At 42.0% G+C, this 16,890-nt stretch overlaps 1 protein-coding gene across 3 annotated transcripts in view; it reads left to right on the top strand.

Moving 5' to 3' along the window:
* CDON (cell adhesion associated, oncogene regulated) overlaps positions 1-16,890 on the top strand; it is a 175,345-nt gene that overhangs the window by 132,821 nt on the left and 25,634 nt on the right. For 2 of the 3 annotated variants that reach the window (XM_029572716.1, XM_029572714.1), the window contains 3 exons: positions 538-719; positions 5,918-6,023; positions 16,689-16,811. In XM_029572716.1, the coding sequence (XP_029428576.1) occupies positions 538-719; positions 5,918-6,023; positions 16,689-16,811 (411 nt within the window). The remainder of the gene's footprint in view (positions 1-537; positions 720-5,917; positions 6,024-16,688; positions 16,812-16,890) is intronic. The other variant, XM_029572715.1, reaches the window with a different exon arrangement.

The raw sequence follows: 16,890 nt of genomic DNA, 5'->3' as shown, positions 1-16,890 counted from the left end.
ACTCATACCTGAGATATGTGAAATAATGAATATTGGAACTCTGTCTTAATTTCAAAATTAATTTAAAGGCATTTGATTGCTGATGTTGTGTTGAGTACATTATAAATAAACCAACCATAACCATATTCAAACATAGCCAGTTAGGTTTTAAAGTTATCCAGTTATATGTAGTCAGATAACTTTAAGTGAGTATATTCAGCGGGACATTTATTCTGTTGAATATCTGGGACAACTTATTCTTTGTCGAGTTGTATTAAGGTAGGTTCTGCAGTATTCTCGACATCATTTTTAATGCATTTTAAAAAGCACGAAAATTGTATATTTGAACCTGGGAGCAATGTTTATAACATAAGGCAGCAAGTAGAACATAGGGAGGATAATTTTAAAAAGGCATTTCTGCAATTATCACGGTGTAGTCATTACAGCAAGTGTTATTGTACTTCCTGATAGTTTTTCTGTCTTTGCCAAGTTATAGAAGTGGCTGTAACTGTGGTGAATTTTGGTTTCTTATTTTTGTGCCTTGCTACTTTTGACCAGGGGCCATGTACAAGTTTCGGGTCACCGCTCTGAACAATTACGGGGAAAGCCTGCACAGCACCCCATCACGGCCCTACCGGGTGGCCGGATTCAGCAATCACTTCCCCACCCGCCTGGTTATGGGTCCCCACATTGCTTACACGGAAGCCATCACTGACACACAGATCATGCTAAAGTGGACCGTGAGTACAGCCTTTAGAGCATGCTTGTTTTACAAGGTTAAAGGCATAGGGGTTGATTTTCAAATAATATGCTTACTTTAAAAAATGGTGATATTCAAAAGATTTACCCGTCTAAAATTGGGTTTTAGTTATGTAAATCTACCAAGTTAAATATATGGTACTGAAAGCTATGGGAGAAGAACAGAGAGAAAAGAGAAGGGGGTCCCAGGCTGAGCCCTGAGGCACCCCGATTAATAGTGGGAAAGTGGTGAAGAGGAGCCACCAGAAAACTCACTGTGGTAAGAAAGGAGTCCTGAATACCAAGTGAGGATACCCAGGCCTCTTTCCGCATCTTTCCGCCAAATGAGGCTGTTGTCTGAAACATCCGTGCTTGTTTGTTAGGGTTATCACCATGGCCCTTTGAAAATTTACTCGGGCTGACTACCTACATTTAGGCCCCTAAATTCACTAGACACTTAAATTTAGAGTTCTATAAAAATAGGTGGCTACAGGGATGGAGTTAGGTTAGGGAAAAAGTTAGGTACTTAGCACTGATTTTCAGCACTAAGGGGCGGATTTTAAGAGCCCTGCTTGCCGGTGCGCCTATTTTACATAGGCCTGCCGGTGCGCGCAGAGCCCCGGGACTTGCGTAAGTCCCGGGGTTTCTCGAGGGGGGCGTGGCCGATCGGCGCGGCGTTTCGGGGGCGTTTCGGGGGTGTGGTTTCGGCCTGGGGCGGTCCGGGGGCGTGGCCGCGCCCTCCGGAACCGCCCCTGGGTTGCATCTAGGCGCGCCAGCGGCCTGCTGGCGCGCGGGCATTTACTTCTCCCTCTGGGAGGCGTAAATCCCCCGACAAAGATAGGGGGGTTGTTTAGACAGGGCCGGGGGGGTGGGTTAGGTAGAGGAAGGGAGGGGAAGGTGAGGGGAGGGCGAAAGCGAATTCCCTCCGAGGCCGCTCCGATTTCGGAGCGGCCTTGGAGGGAACGGAGGTAGGCTGCGCGGCTTGGCGCGGCTCGGCTACACGAAATTGGCAACCTTGCGCGCGCCGATCCGGGATTTTAGCAGATACACGCGTATCTACTAAAATCCAGCGTACTTTTGTTTGCGCCTGATGCGCCTACAAAAGTACGCGAGAGCGCCCTTTTTTAAAATCTACTCCTAAGCTTCTAATTTAGGGTGTCATTTACCTAAATGTGGTAAGACTTTCTTTGAGGACAAGCAGGATGTATAATATCAGCAAATAGAGCCCAGCACTGAAATTTAATTTCAAAGTTTCTAGAAACTTTGAGCATGCTCTATGGGACATGCACAGCATGTTATACAATGCATCCATCTGTTGGCCCCTTCGATCTCATCTAGTTCATCTTTTCTATGGAGCACACTGGTTGCGGTTCTTTGTCTTGCCTGCTGTTAAGTCTGCGTCCTAAAAGTTCAGGAATCTGTATCTTTCTTCTTCTCCCTTTAGTCACCTAGGTAATTTATTTGGTCGTATAGTGCACCAACATTGGTACATTGAGGTGTCATTGTTCACTTGATTTTGCTGCATTAATTTCTTGTCCAGTGACCCAGAAAGAGAAGAAAGCCAGTGGCTTCAACAGATGCCTCTTATGTGAAGTCTATTATAGACTTCCATTATAGATGTATCCTTTGTCTGGGAGTTGACCACAATGTCCAGGGGTATCCCTAGCATTGTTCCTGGTGTCACCTATGAAAAAGTACTTTGTAAGTCGGGCTTATCAGCATTGGAGGCATCAACATCAAAGGACTTAGGAACTGCATTGACATCGAGAAGATATAGATCTCCTTCTATATCAAGGGCCAAGCAGGTCTGAGGGGGACAAACTGTTGTAAAAGGTCTGCTGAATGGTAGGTTATTATGTCACAGAATACACAACACACTTATTTATAAGCATAGACGATTTTACCTATAAATCTGAGAATAAAGCAGTAAAAGCATACAAGATTAGATTTTTGCATTAAGAATATATACAAAGAAACTTCCCCTCACAGTTTCTAGTATGAGTCTTATACATCTTGAAAAATCAGAAACACAATGCTGGGAAATCAGGAGCAGTTCAGTCGTTTTAATATGCAACAAGCTTTTCTTCTAATCTGTTCTTTCTCTGATTACAACCAGTCTATCTGAAGTTGGGCTTTTTATGTTAATTCTTCTAACCTATGTCCCAGTTTTTTCTCTGGGCTACTCCCATATATTCTTGTCAACTGCTGAGGCCTCAATTGTACGTGTAATCATATCAGCACCAATTAGGTGTGGCTAGGTTGCTAATGTCTTGTTTTCCCTGATAGTTACACCATTAGCCTCATGACTAACTGCTCATTAATATATCTGATCTCATGACTTGTTTCTTGTTACAAGCAAGCTAAGAAAAATGGCATATATATATATTCTCAGAACTTACAGGCCTTATGTCAAGCAATTAAACTAGCAGTAATTATCTTTATTCCACTAATTTCTATCATGCAAAAAGTTCTTCACTTAAATGAAATACTCAAATAATTTTTCCACACTCCACCCACCAGTTTTTGGAACTAATGGAATCTGAAAAAGCCCTTGCCCCAATCCAGGTCAAAGGCATTGGAGGCTAGTTTGCTCTGCCCCATTTTTCTGGAACAGATAAGGGGGACCTTCCTGTTCTAGGGGATGCAAACAGATCCAGTCATGGGGTTCTAAGGACCAACTCAGTCGGTCTGCTAGGACATTCTCCAAGCCAGCTAGATATGAAGTCCTGAGAACTATCTCTTCAGAAATGGCATACATCTGGACAGCCTCCTGATACAGGATATACAATCCTATACCTCCCTGTTTGTTGATTCAGTACATCATAACCTGATTTTAAGTTTGAACCAAGATGTCCTTGTTAGACAACCGATCTCTGAAAGCCTTTAGAGCAGGGGTGGCCAATTCCTGTCCTCGAGAGACTCAAACAGGCTAAGTTTGTTGTAATTGTTTTATTGCTTTGTAATATGTTTAGGTTTTATTGAGTTCATTTGATCATGACAACTTTAAGTGTTTTATGAATGTTCACATGTAATCCCCACTGAATGGATAGTGATCTGGAAGTTGTAGAATATAAGATTTTTAAATAAATAAACCTTGGGGTGTAAACAGAAGCCAAAGATAAAGCACAACCAGCCACCTTACCTTCTTGGATTGTTTCTAACATTACTTACAAAAGAAAGGGGATTTTTTGCTAACAGTATACCCTCCCCTTAAGCAAAATAAGTAGCAATATATTTGCTTAAAATGCAAAACTATATCATTTTCTAAAAGTGTTTCCTGAATAAAGTATACTATGACTGTGTTATTTATTTAAAATTACTTATTTTCCTCTCTAAAATATAATGCTTTCAAATTCTTTCTAAAAATCTTTAAATCCAGCTCATCCCTCAGACATGTGGGTGGAAGCCTTCCACAATTCAGGTCCAAAATAAGAAGAAAGTTCTTGCATGACCTTGTTGAGGTTTATAACTCCTGATGGTCAGGCATAGACAGCAAATTTGACTATGAGGATCTCAAACAATGTATCGGGATAAACCAATTAATTTTGTTTGCTAAGGAACAAGTGTTAATAGGTCACTGTTGGAAGGGAGGGTCCCTGATGTCTTGAAACTGGCAACTGTGAGACCAGTGCAAAAATATCCGTCTCTCCCGTTTGAGCAATTGACAAACTTGTGGCCTTCTTCAAATTTGTCCTTTGGCTAAAGTGCTGGAGAAATGTGGACAGGGACAGTGAGATGCTCATCTTGAACAGCACAAGGTGCTAGCTGGGCAACAATTTGGGTTTACAATTATCAGTATTATGAGAAGATTTAAACCCTGAGGCGGGCTCTCCAGTAATGAAGTCAGAATGCAGGTAAAGTGCAATGTGCAAAAAAAAATAGGTATCAGAGCCACTAGGGAGACAGCAGATCAGGGGAAATTACTTTAAGATCTCTTCCTAAAACTTCCCCCGAGGGGCATAACATCTTTTAGCAAGCAGGTAAATTTCCCTTCACATTAAGGAACCCACAATAACATTCAAAAGATTTCAACATAATTATACCTGGTAATAACATCATCAGAAATGGCCTCAGTGATTGGCTGAATACAGAATAAAATATTTTATGCAAAAAGAGAAAAATAGAGAAAAAAAAATCCAAGCAACCCACACTTCCACCATAAGCGAATGCTCACGGTAACAAGCCTAGTATTTGGATCCACCAAACATTACCAGACTGAAACCAAAGCTCAATAATAGGGAAGAACCCTCCAAAACTCACACTTAACCTACCAAGAGACAAAGGGAAAGAGAGAACTGACGCAAGAGATGACATGAAAAGTTACTACCCCAAACCAAATGTGCCTGATACTTCACTTTCGATGCACATCCAGCATGGCTCTCTGCTTCAACAGCATGGGAGAAGACTGATACTTCACGCATATCCAGCATAGCTCTCTGCTTCAACGGCAGGGGAGAAGAAAAACAACCAATAAGGGCTGTATAACATAGTCTGGGTAAAACAAATAAGCATGGGTGTAGCTTGCTTATTGCGGCGGCTACTACCCCTAACTAATCAAGCTTGATATTTCACTTGGATGCAGCTCCATCACTGCTCTCTACATTAAAGGTGGGGGTGGAAGGGAAATAGAACCAAGAGCTAAGAGAAACAGATAAGTATGAGAGCAAAAATGTGTGAAGCTTGCTGGGCAGACTGGATGGGCCATTTGGTCTTCTTCTGCCGTCATTTCTATGTTTCTATATGTTTCTATGTTAATTGACTTATTTCTCTGCCCCTCAGTAAAACTCTCTAATAGAAAATACACCAGACCTTATAGTAAAGTAACATGTGACACTAATACCCATCTGATAAAAAGGAAAAAGAGAATTATAAAAAAAAGAGCGAGCCTGCATAAATATATTTTATTTAATTAATTAATTAATTTATTTATTTATTTATTTGCTTGAAAGTATTTATATCCCATGCCCTCCAACATTCGGGGCGAGTTACAAAGAACATACACAATATTTAAAAATAAATCTAAGTATAAACATCTGAATAAAAATTGGTCTTGAAAGACAAACTAGTCACAGAATACAGTTAAAGCTGAATTTGGAAAGTGAATAAACCACAAATGTCACCAATTCTCGTCTTTACTCGTGCGCAAGAGAGCTGGATTTTCTTGCAATGATTCTTCTTTTTTATATTTTTCTTTCTGCAGTACTACCCCTCCAGCAACAATAATACCCCCATCCAAGGATTTTACATCTATTACCGCCCCACGGATAGTGACAACGACGGCGACTACAAGCGAGATATTGTGGAAGGTGAGCTGTAGGTGGGAGATTAGCACAAGACTTGGGTCTTAAATTTCATGACAGTATATTGCGAGATCGCAAGACTTTTTTTTTTTTTCCTTTAATTTTTAATCAACTTTACCAACGAAACAAAACGAACAAATTAAGTAGGTTCAATGAAAGAAAATTAAGACTGCCTTTTTTTTCTGTCATGATTTTTCATATCCTTCCAGAGTTAAAATAAGGGTCTAAGGCCTAGATTTACTAAGCCACAATTTTTTATTGCAGGAGAGACCCAAATTCTTGTGTGTGTTTGGGGGGGGGGGGGGGGTGGTCCTGTGATATTTTGCCCTTCCTGACAAAATATTGCGGCAGTATCGCTACATTCTTTTGTATTGTGGAAAAATGTCACAAGACAAAAGTACATGGCCAGGGTCTACTAAACACGCAATGGTGGTCCCCATCCCACTTGGCTGCTATCGCCAAAAGTGTAAATAAAAGCCACCGAGGGTCTCAATAGACACCCTGCCCACCCTGGGGCCACCATTTATGATGACCCTCACAAAAAAAGTTTAAAAAAGATAGTCAACCGTGCAATGACTCCCCACCCCCATTCCCAAACCCCTCCCCATAAAATCCAAACCTTCCCCCCCCCCCCCTTTCCCTTAAATTAAAACCTCAACTCCTAAAAATTACCTTGTTTGGCTAATATCCGCATTCTGGATCCCCCCTGACCTCTCTACATTAAAAAAAAAAAAAAGCCATTGGTGGTCAGTGGAAGGGCCTGGGTCACCCTCTAGCCCTGGGCCTGGTTGGCAAATGAAAGGTGGGCCATTTTCATGCAACCTCTTGAACTCTGGAGCCCTCACCCGCTCCCAGACCCAGAGATCCCCAGTTGGGAGCGAGGTGTTAATCTATCCACTCCTTAGTGCTTCCAGTGCTGCTCTGGCAGGAGAAGCATTGGAAACATAAGCTCCCCACAGTTTATGCTTCCAGCTCTGCTCAGCCATGACCCCTGCTGGAAGCACTAACTGCAGGGTAAGCTCATGCTTCCAGCATTGCTTCTGTCAGAACAGGAATTAATAAATGAAATTCCCAGTCTCTTTTGCCCTGCATGTTTGCCTTGATTGGATTGCAGACTCCACTGAGAAGAGACTATCTTTTATGTATTTTTGTTCAGCCAGCACACATTGTGTAGCGCTATTTGATTGCATTATAATTACTGTTGCTAAGCAGCTCCACCACAGTGACCCCTTCACCAGGTCGTGCATTCCACTGAGGTCTAGAGCTAAAGTAGCCCCCCCTCTCATCATTTTAAGGACAAGCTGCTCCGTTAAACTGTTATTTATTGCATCAAGAAACTTATCCACTCGAGCATGAACTAATGAGACACTGGTCCAATCAATATGCGGTAATTGAAATCTCAATTATTATTGTAATGCCAAATGTATTTACCTTTTAAATTTCTGCTAGCATTTCACAGGCTTTCTTCATCTTCACTAAAATTCTTGAATTTTCAAAGAGTTACTTGCGTAAGAAAGGCCAGATACGTGTGGTCCAATCATGCACAATACATATTTTAAAAAGGGACCATATTATTATTATTTTTATTTAGATTTTCATATTCCGCTTTTCGGCACTTCACGGTGTACATCAAAGCGGATTACATTCAGGTACTATAGGTCTTTCCCTATCCCCACAGGGCTTACAATCTAATTTTGTACCTCATGTGAGTGAGCAAACGTGCATATGCGTGTGTGATAAAAAGAACATGTGTAAAAAAGGGGCAAGTAGGGAGTGTGGTTATGGGTAGGCACACAATAAACTATTTTTTTTAAAGCAACGTGCACACAAACAACAATGCAAATAGGCACGCACATTTTCTACACTTCATTTATGCATACAAGTGCATCTGCTCCGAGGAATAATGACGTGGCGATTGGTGGGCTTGCTTCTCTGTGTGAGCGGCTGTAATGGCCAGGGAGTGGTTAAGGTCGCTAGATGGCTCTTTCTTAAATCCCACGGATGCAAACAGGAAATATATTCACAATGTACTTATCTGATTTTCACATTTATTGTTCCAGTAATATAAAACATGGAATGGGACATTAATGAATTATGTATGTGCAAAAAAGACCCAATACCCTTCTTTTACAAATATTCTATAAATTCAAAAACATAGCTTAAAGTTTTCTGGATATAAACATTTTTATATCAAACATTGTATGTGCATGTTAAAATACTATTGAGATCTCAACCACCCAAAAATCACAAGCATTTTACCATAATTCAGAAAGTTCAATAATTTTGCCAACCATTTAGAACATTTACTAAAAAAAACTTTCTTCAAAGCCTTATGTCAAGCAATGTCTATCCCCCAAGGGTTACATATACACAAAGGGGTAGATTTTCCACACATGGACGCGTCGATTTTCTACCATGCAATCATAGATGTTCTGGTAGGTCATAAGAAATTGCCATACCGGGTCAGACCAAGGGTCCATCAAGCCCAACATCCTGTTTCCAGCAGTGGCCAATCCAGGCCAAAAGAACCTGGCAAGTACCCAAACACTAAGAAGATCCCATGCTACTGATGCCAGTAATAGCAGTGGCTATTCCCTAAGTAAACTTGATTAATAGCAGTTAATGGACTTCCAAGAACTTATTCAAACTTCATTCACCTAGAGCTGGTTACTACAGCATGGCCAACTAATTCACCTCTGTGTCCCAAAAGCTGCAGATGACAAAGAAATGAAAAATAATCTTTCTTACCCCACAGAGAAGAAGGCCTATCTGGATTATTATTTATTTATTTATTTATTTAAAATTTTTATATACCGGCATTCATGTTGCAAACACATCATGCCGGTTTACATATAACAGGGGTGTACAGTAAACAATTCAATAACCTATTTGTGTAGAAGGAAGCAGTTACAAATAACAAGGTAATAGAACTGGGAGGAGAGAAGAAAAGAAAGAGAATAACATTAGGTATAGGTATTTACATTAGTAATAACATTTTTACATGTGGAAGTGGTAGAATCTGGCTGAATAGAATTAATCGGTGTCCGGGAAAGCTTTTTTAAACAGCCAGGTCTTAAGTCTCTTCCTGAAGGTTGGGAGGCTGGGCTCCTGTCTAAGGTCCGGTGGGATGGAGTTCCATAGAGGGGGGCCGGCTGTTGAAAAGGCCCGATCTCTCAAGGTAATGTGTTTGGTAGTTTTGGCTGGGGGCACTTGAAGAGATCCTCTGAGTGTGTCTCTTGTTGGTCTGGAGGAGTTATAAATTTGGAATGGGACTTGTAAGTCGAGTGGGGTGTGTTGATGGATGGTTTTGTATATTATGGAAAGAGATTTGTAGAGGATTCTAAAGTGAACAGGCAACCAGTGGAGATCTTTTAGGATTGGAGATATATGGTCCCTCCTCCTGGAGTTTGTCAGTAATCTTGCCGCAGCGTTTTGTAACATCTGGAGGGGTCTAGTATAGGAGGAAGGTAGGCCCAGAAGGATAGAGTTACAGTAATCGATCTTAGAAAAAATGATAGCTTGTAGAATGGTTCTGAAGTCCTGAGTGTGGAAGAGTGGTCTAATTCTTTTCAGAACTTGGAGTTTGTGGAAACAGTCCTTGGTGGTTCTGTTGATGTAAGCTTTAAGGTTCATCCGGTTATCAATTAATACTCCTAGATCTCTCACCTGTGTAGTAGTTGGGATAGTTGGAGGATTAGAGATGGCATTATTATCTGGGGAGATGAGAAGCAGTTCTGTTTTAGAGGAGTTTAAAACTAGGTTTAGGTTAGCCAGGAGATGTTTAATTTCGAAGAGACAGTTTTCCCAGTGAACCAATGTTTTTGTGTAAGATTCTTTAATGGGTATCACGATCTGGATGTCGTCGGCGTAGAGGAAATGTTTGAGGTTAAGGTTGGAGAGGAGTTGGCAGATAGGTAAAAGATAAATGTTAAAGAGTGTAGGTGACAGTGAGGAGCCCTGGGGGACACCTATGGATGCGTCCATTCGTGAAGATTCTTTGTTCTGTATCTTAACCTTGAAGCCTCTGTTGGAGAGAAAAGATTTAAACCATGAGAGAGCTGTGCCTGAGATACCTATAGAAGCCAGAATGGAAGTGAGAATGGAATGATTGACCGTATCAAAGGCGGCTGATAGGTCCAGTAGAATTAAGAGGAAGGATTGGCCTTTGTCAAGGCCCATTAATATGAAGTCAGACATGGAGATGAGGAGGGATTCTGTGTTCAGTGACTTGCGAAATCCGTATTGTGATTGGAATAGGATTTTGTTTTCTTCTATGTATTCGGAGAGTTGAGTATTGACAACTTTTCTAGAATCTTGGCTATGAATGGGAGATTGGCGATAGGACGGAAGTTGTTGGGGTCTTTAGGATCCAAGTTGGGTTTCTTGAGTAGAGGTTTGATGGAGGCCAATTTGAGGTCGTCAGGATATAGTCCTTGGGAGAGTGAGCAGTTTATGATGTCCGACAAGGTTTTAGCGATGGAGTCAGGGATGGCCAGGAGCAGTTTGGTGGGGATAGTATCCAAAGGATGGGAGGAAGGTTTCATTCTTCTTATAAGAGTTTGTATCTCTAAGATAGAGATGGGTTCAAGTGTTTCCAGACCATTGTTGTTGAGGGATGATTGTTGAAGAGACTGGTAAAGAGCAGGGTCGGTGGGATTAGAAGGCAGATGAGTTAGAAGGCTGTTGACTTTGTTGTGAAAATGAAGAGCAAGTTCTTCAGCTTTGGGTTGTGCTAGGTCGTTGGGAATCTCCTGTGGGATGATTTGGGTGAGATTGGAGACATAGGCGAAGAGGGCTTTTGCGTCGAAGATTAAGTGGTGAATCTTGGATGCATAGTAGTCCCTTTTGGATTTAGAGGTAGTTGACTTGTATTGATGGAGGGTGGCTTTGTAGATGGATCGTGTATTGGTGCTTGGGGATTTGCGCCAGTCGCTCTCTTTCTGTCTTAGATTTTGTTTTAGCTTTCTTAGTTCTTCCGTGAACCATGGTTGTCTTTTGGAGGCGTTTGGGAGTGATTTTTTGGTTGCTAGCGGACATAGCTTGTCGGCTATGGAATCTGTGATGGCTTTCCAAGAGCGGAGAGCTGTGTTCGGGTTTGAGAGATCAATGGATGGAAGTTGAGAGGCTAGGTGGGAGCTGAGGTCTTCTGTAGAGCAGGATCTTCTGTATGGGAAAGATGGTGAGGGCCCTTTGGAGGTGGAGGGTTTGTTCAATGAGAATGCGGTTGAGATAAGTGAGTGATCAGACCAAGGGACCTTCTTGCTTTTGAGGCGTGAAGAATGTTTGATGCCTGGGTTAATAAAGATAAGATCCAGCGTGTGGCCTGCTTTGTGTGTGGGTTTGGTAACTAGTTGTTTGAAACCCAGGGCTGAGAGGGCAGAGAGAAAGGATTCACAGCTGGATGATGGGGTAGGATTGTCCACATGCAGATTAAAATCTCCTAGGATAATTGCTGGAGCGTCCAGTTTGATGAGGGTTGTGATTTCCTCTACTAAGGGGGAGGGGTCTGTCTCAAGGAGGCCCGGAGGGGCGTAGACGAGTAGGATTTGTAGTTGTTCCGAGGTGAAGAGACCCATTTCTAGTTTAGAGTCTGAGTTGTATGGGTGCTGGATGAACCCGAGGTCTTTTTTTGATGCAAATAGGAGTCCTCCTCCTCTTTTTTTCAGTCGGGGGATGGAGAAGATGTCGTAGTTTGATGTGGGAAGTTGGTTTATAATTGCTGTGTCCGTGGGTTTGAGCCATGTTTCTGTTATAGCACATATATCTGGTTTGGTATCAAGGAGATAGTCATTGAGGATTAGAGATTTCTTGGACAGAGATTGTGCATTGAATAGTGAAAGTGAGAATACAGTGAGGCCTAAGAGTTGGGTGATGGGTGTTATCAAAATTGGGGTGAATGATTTAAGGTTTCGGTGTAGCGCCTGTCGTTTGTGTTGTAGTATGAATGATCTGTTCGGTTTTCCTATTGCTGACAGGCTGTGTTGTAAAATAGGTATTGGGAAGGTGGGGAACATTTTAGCGTGTAGTGCTTGTGTTGTAGTGGTGCTGCGTTAGTGCTGTTGATGGACCGAGGGGCGAAGGCAGTCTTTGTGAGTCTTTTGTTTTAATGTAGAGTGCTGAGAGGTAGTTGTTTTGCTGTTGCTTGAGTGTTGTTTGCTCAGGATGGTTGCTTGTTCAGGATGGTTGCTTGCTGAATGCTTGCAGGATGGTTGCTTGCTGAATGCTTGCAGGATGGTTGCTTGCTGAATGCTTGCAGGATGGTTGCTTGCTGAATGCTTGCAGGATGGTTGCTTGCTGAATGCTTGCAGGATGGTTGCTTGCTGAATGCTTGCAGGATGGTTGTTAGCTGAATGCTTGCAGGATGGTTGTTAGCTGAATGCTTGCAGGATGGTTGCTAGCTGAATGCTTGCAGGATGTTTGTTTGTTTGCTGAGCACTTGTTGAATGCTTGCAGGATGGATGCTTGTTGAGAGCTTGCTGAGATGACACTGGCTGGGTGCAGTATGGTGCTTGTTGGGAGAGAGCTGGAAGAACGTGAAGCAGGATGGATGCTGGCTTACTTATGAGGGTTCACATTGGTTTCAATATAACCAATTAGGTTACTTGCTGTTAGGAGGATAATGGATGAACCAGCTATTATCATAGTCATGTGAGAAGTTGGTGGAAACCATCAAACATTTAGAGGAAGGATCCCTCAATATGGGAAGGGACTTTTTGTTTAGCCTGGTGTTGCTTGGGCTGGTCGTCCGGGGGTTTCACTGTTCATTCCGAGGAAGCCGTGCGGTGGTACTGCTTAGAGATGTCCGAGGGTGCAGGGAGCCACATCTATGTCCTTCTGGGCTGTCTGTAGGGGCTGCTCAAAGGGGCAGGCCCCTTTGTCGCGCTCCTTCGGCGCGTGACGCTAGGCGCGTGACGCTTGACCAGGTTAGAGTTTTATAGATGACTCTTTTTTGTGTCGCTCAAAAGTGATGTCATCAATATGGGTCTTAGCATCCAGCACAGAGATTTAAAAGCGGAGTCGTTAGAAGCAGGGCAGTCTTCCAGCTGGGGGAGGGGTCAACAGCCACGAGGTGGAGGAGGAGGAGGGGGTCCAATGGAGGGCTGGGTGCAGGAAACAGCTCAATCCAAGCCCTGGATCCTGGCTTGCAGAGCAGAGAAGAAAAGAAAGGCAAGTACCTGTACGGAGATTTAAAAGCACATTCGTTAGAAGCAGGGCAGTCTTCCAGCTGGGGGAGGGGTCAACAGCCACGAGGTGGAGGAGGAGGAGGGGGTCCAATGGAGGGCTGGGTGCAGGAAACAGCTCAATCCAAGCCCTGGATCCTGGCTTGCAGAGCAGAGAAGAAAAGAAAGGCAAGTACCTGTACGGAGATTTAAAAGCACATTCGTTAGAAGCAGGGCAGTCTTCCAGCTGGGGGAGGGGTCAACAGCCACGAGGTGGAGGAGGAGGAGGGGGTCCAATGGAGGGCTGGGTGCAGGAAACAGCTCAATCCAAGCCCTGGATCCTGGCTTGCAGAGCCGAGAAGAAAAGAAAGGCAAGTACCTGTACGGAGATTTAAAAGCACATTCGTTAGAAGCAGGGCAGTCTTCCAGCTGTGCCATTCCTCTGGGAACCCTGACCCCTGCTATTACTAGTGTCTGATGTATGTATACCACCAAGCCTAACTTTCTCCCTGTTGACACTGCCTCTCCTTCCTGACAGAGCCCTGCTTATCTCCACAAGATTCCATGCTTCCATCCTCAACTCTCGTGTCAACTTGCCCACACACACATATCTCAGAAAGACCCACCTAGTTTGCCCTGTGTTGAAGGATAATATGGTATTTTGAGGCCTCTCAAACAAAAGTTCCCAGCTGTAAGATATCAACGACTCCTTGTTATTTCCATTACCTCACCCACCTTACCCTCTAATCTGTAACAATCCTCACACAGCGCTGTTTTAAGCCAGTAATCATTTTGGCTATGACCTGAAGCAGGGTGAATACTTTAATTTCCCTCAGCTGCTTCCCATCCAAACAATAATTACACCACAAAAAAAACAAAACTGTAAGGTAGATAAAGCAGCAGACATCCGGTAGAGACTATTTTCCTTTTATATAGTAAGACACAGGGCACATAAAAAAAAAAAAATCCTATAAGAAAGCTTGTTGCTGAATTAAGGTTCTTTTCCTTACTGAGGAAAAAAACAGGTTAAATGGTTTAAAAGCCACTGCCAATATATAAATCATCCAGGTTTTTGATGGTGAGGTTATCATCCACACATGCCTTGCTTTCCTAACATCCAAAATATACCTTCTGGAGGTGGGATAGCAGCATGTCATCTGGAGCAGGCAGAGCTGGTCCAGGTCCTAGCCACATTGAAAGCTATAGGGATAAATACTGCACTGGCTCTGAAAGTCTTTGATGATATGAATCCTGCTGCTATCCCATTTATAGACCAACTCTGAATATTCTCAAGTTGAAAAATTATGCGTATACCTTTGCATTACAGTGGCTCTGTGCACATATGTTAAACCAATATATGTAAAATATAACATGCACATATGTTTGCTATGAATTTAAAAAATGTAAGCATGTTATTATTACCCTCGTAAATCTCTCCCCTTAATGTGTTCCAATTTGTGCCCTTTACATATATATGTGGATATAAAGGGCTTGCTTCCAGCCAAACCTTCTTGTTTTTGAGGTAATGAAGGTCCAGAATATCCTGTATGGTGTAATGTGGCTGGTAAGGTTTATGTTGTGTGTGTGTGTGTATATTATTTATTAATTATGGATGTTAGATGTTAGCCGTGCCGAACAATTGTATTAGAGGAGGTGGGTTATAAGTTTGGGGTTTTTTTTTATTTTCACCTCTTTCTGCCTCTTCCTCTGCCTGAATGTACTTAATTATACATAGATTGTATATTATTATTTGTACATAATACACCTAATTTTATATTGTTGGTAATTATACATAGTTTCTCCTATGAGATTAAATAGGACTCAATTGTACCATATGTTGACTCATTGCCTTGTTTATTGATATATGCTTGTTCTTTCTGAATTGATTGTAAAGCCTGTTGCTAAATTATTGTTCATTGTAAACCGAGGTGATGTTTGAAACGTTCCGCGGTATATAAAAAAACCTTTAAATAAATAAAATAAATATTGGTAGTGTTGCCCTTTTATAAGTAGGATTGTTACTGTTTGATTGTTGGCAGTTAGTGCTGTTTTGGTATGGGAGATTTACACTACTGTAATTGTAATTTCTGAGGGCCAAGCCTATACTGAACACAGTTTACAAGAGGCTTAATACCATATAAGTTCCAGGTGACTTTTTTTTTAAGGATTTTCTGGTTGGCACTACAGCAGTGTGTGTAAAACTCATATACATGTCGTGATATTTTTACATCAGAAGACTATGACTATCCTTTGTGGAGTAAAATCAGTTATTTTAAATACATCATTTTTAATTGTGTGTGGTCAGGGCTGGGAGGGAGGCAGGAGGTGCAAGGCTCCAAGATTTGCCTGGAGCACCTAATACACTTGAACCAACCCGGAGAGAGCGCGCCACATACAGATTCTTCCATTCACACATCTCCCATGTCTCCAGGGTACAAATGCTGGGGAAACGTGGGAGGCAGGTGGTAGGGGTTCCTGGCAGTGTAGCAGCATTGCCAGCTTCCTAGAAATATGATCACTGACACTCTCTATCTGCCATTCCTCTGGGAACCCTGACCCCTGCTTTCCCCCTGCTTTTTGTAAACTGCGGCAGGAGTCATGTAGTTTATAAAATAGCACATATCTCCGCCCCGCAAATATGCGCGTATGTTTCAGTATGCACTCATTTTTTATGCAGGGACTTGCACAGTTTGTCCATCTGTTTTTATAAAAAGCGCGCACACACACATGTTTTACATGCAAAATTCTAACATGAGCATGTAATAGCACAGTTTATGCACAGAAGCAGGAATTTTATAAAACTGACTGTTGTGCATATCTTGCTAATGAAAATACTTATTTGTGCATGTACCTTCACCCAGACCTCCACCTCTTCCTCCAGACCCCCTACCTAAAAATTGCAAACAAAAGAAACATAAGCACATGTTTAATGATGTACGTCGTGTTCTGTTTATCAAATATCCTGGCCTAGAACATCTTCACAGCACACTTGAAATACCCCTTTTCTCTGCACATACTTTTCCACACCTCAGTGGAACTAGATGCCTACTTGAGGCCTTCTGAAAGTTTGCCTGGCCCATACAAAGGCTTCTTAGATGCACATATGCTGATTTTTCACGCGCAAATCCTACTATGTAAGTCTTTGAAAATTCACTCTTATATGCCAAAAATAGTTTATTTTTGCTCTTTTTTATTGGCTGATTTTTCTGCATAATTTTTTTTTTTATATTTAAAATTTTTATTGGCACATTGTATAATAAACACTACAGTATCATGAATTGATGTCAAAACAATGAAACATTGAACAATAAACTATAAAGAAAATATTTGAGTGCCACCATTTTATTATACCCCCACTCCACCCCCCCCTTGTTCCCTAGTACTCCCATCCCCTCCCTCCCCCGCTAAATAGTATCGCTACATAGATAATTTGAAAAAGAAAATTACATTTGATGGCTCTGCAGGCTTATGTCATTAAGATCTGTATCTCTGGGTTTATCTCCCCCCACAGGTGAGAAACACTGGCACCTGATCAGTCACCTGCAGCCGGAAACATCCTATGATATTAAAATGCAGTGTTATAATGAGGACGGGGAAAGCGAATATAGCAATGTCATGATGTGCGAGACGAAAGGTGAGATTAATTTTATTTGCCCAAGTGATAGCAATAAAAGATATATTTCAGGGGTAAGGATCCTCATTTTGCATATGAA

Source organism: Rhinatrema bivittatum, chromosome 12 (genome assembly GCF_901001135.1).
Source record: "Rhinatrema bivittatum chromosome 12, aRhiBiv1.1, whole genome shotgun sequence".
Taxonomy (NCBI): Eukaryota; Metazoa; Chordata; class Amphibia; order Gymnophiona; family Rhinatrematidae; genus Rhinatrema; species Rhinatrema bivittatum.
The sequence above is the reverse complement of the archived record's forward strand: the minus strand, read 5'-3'. Positions and strand labels throughout refer to the sequence as shown.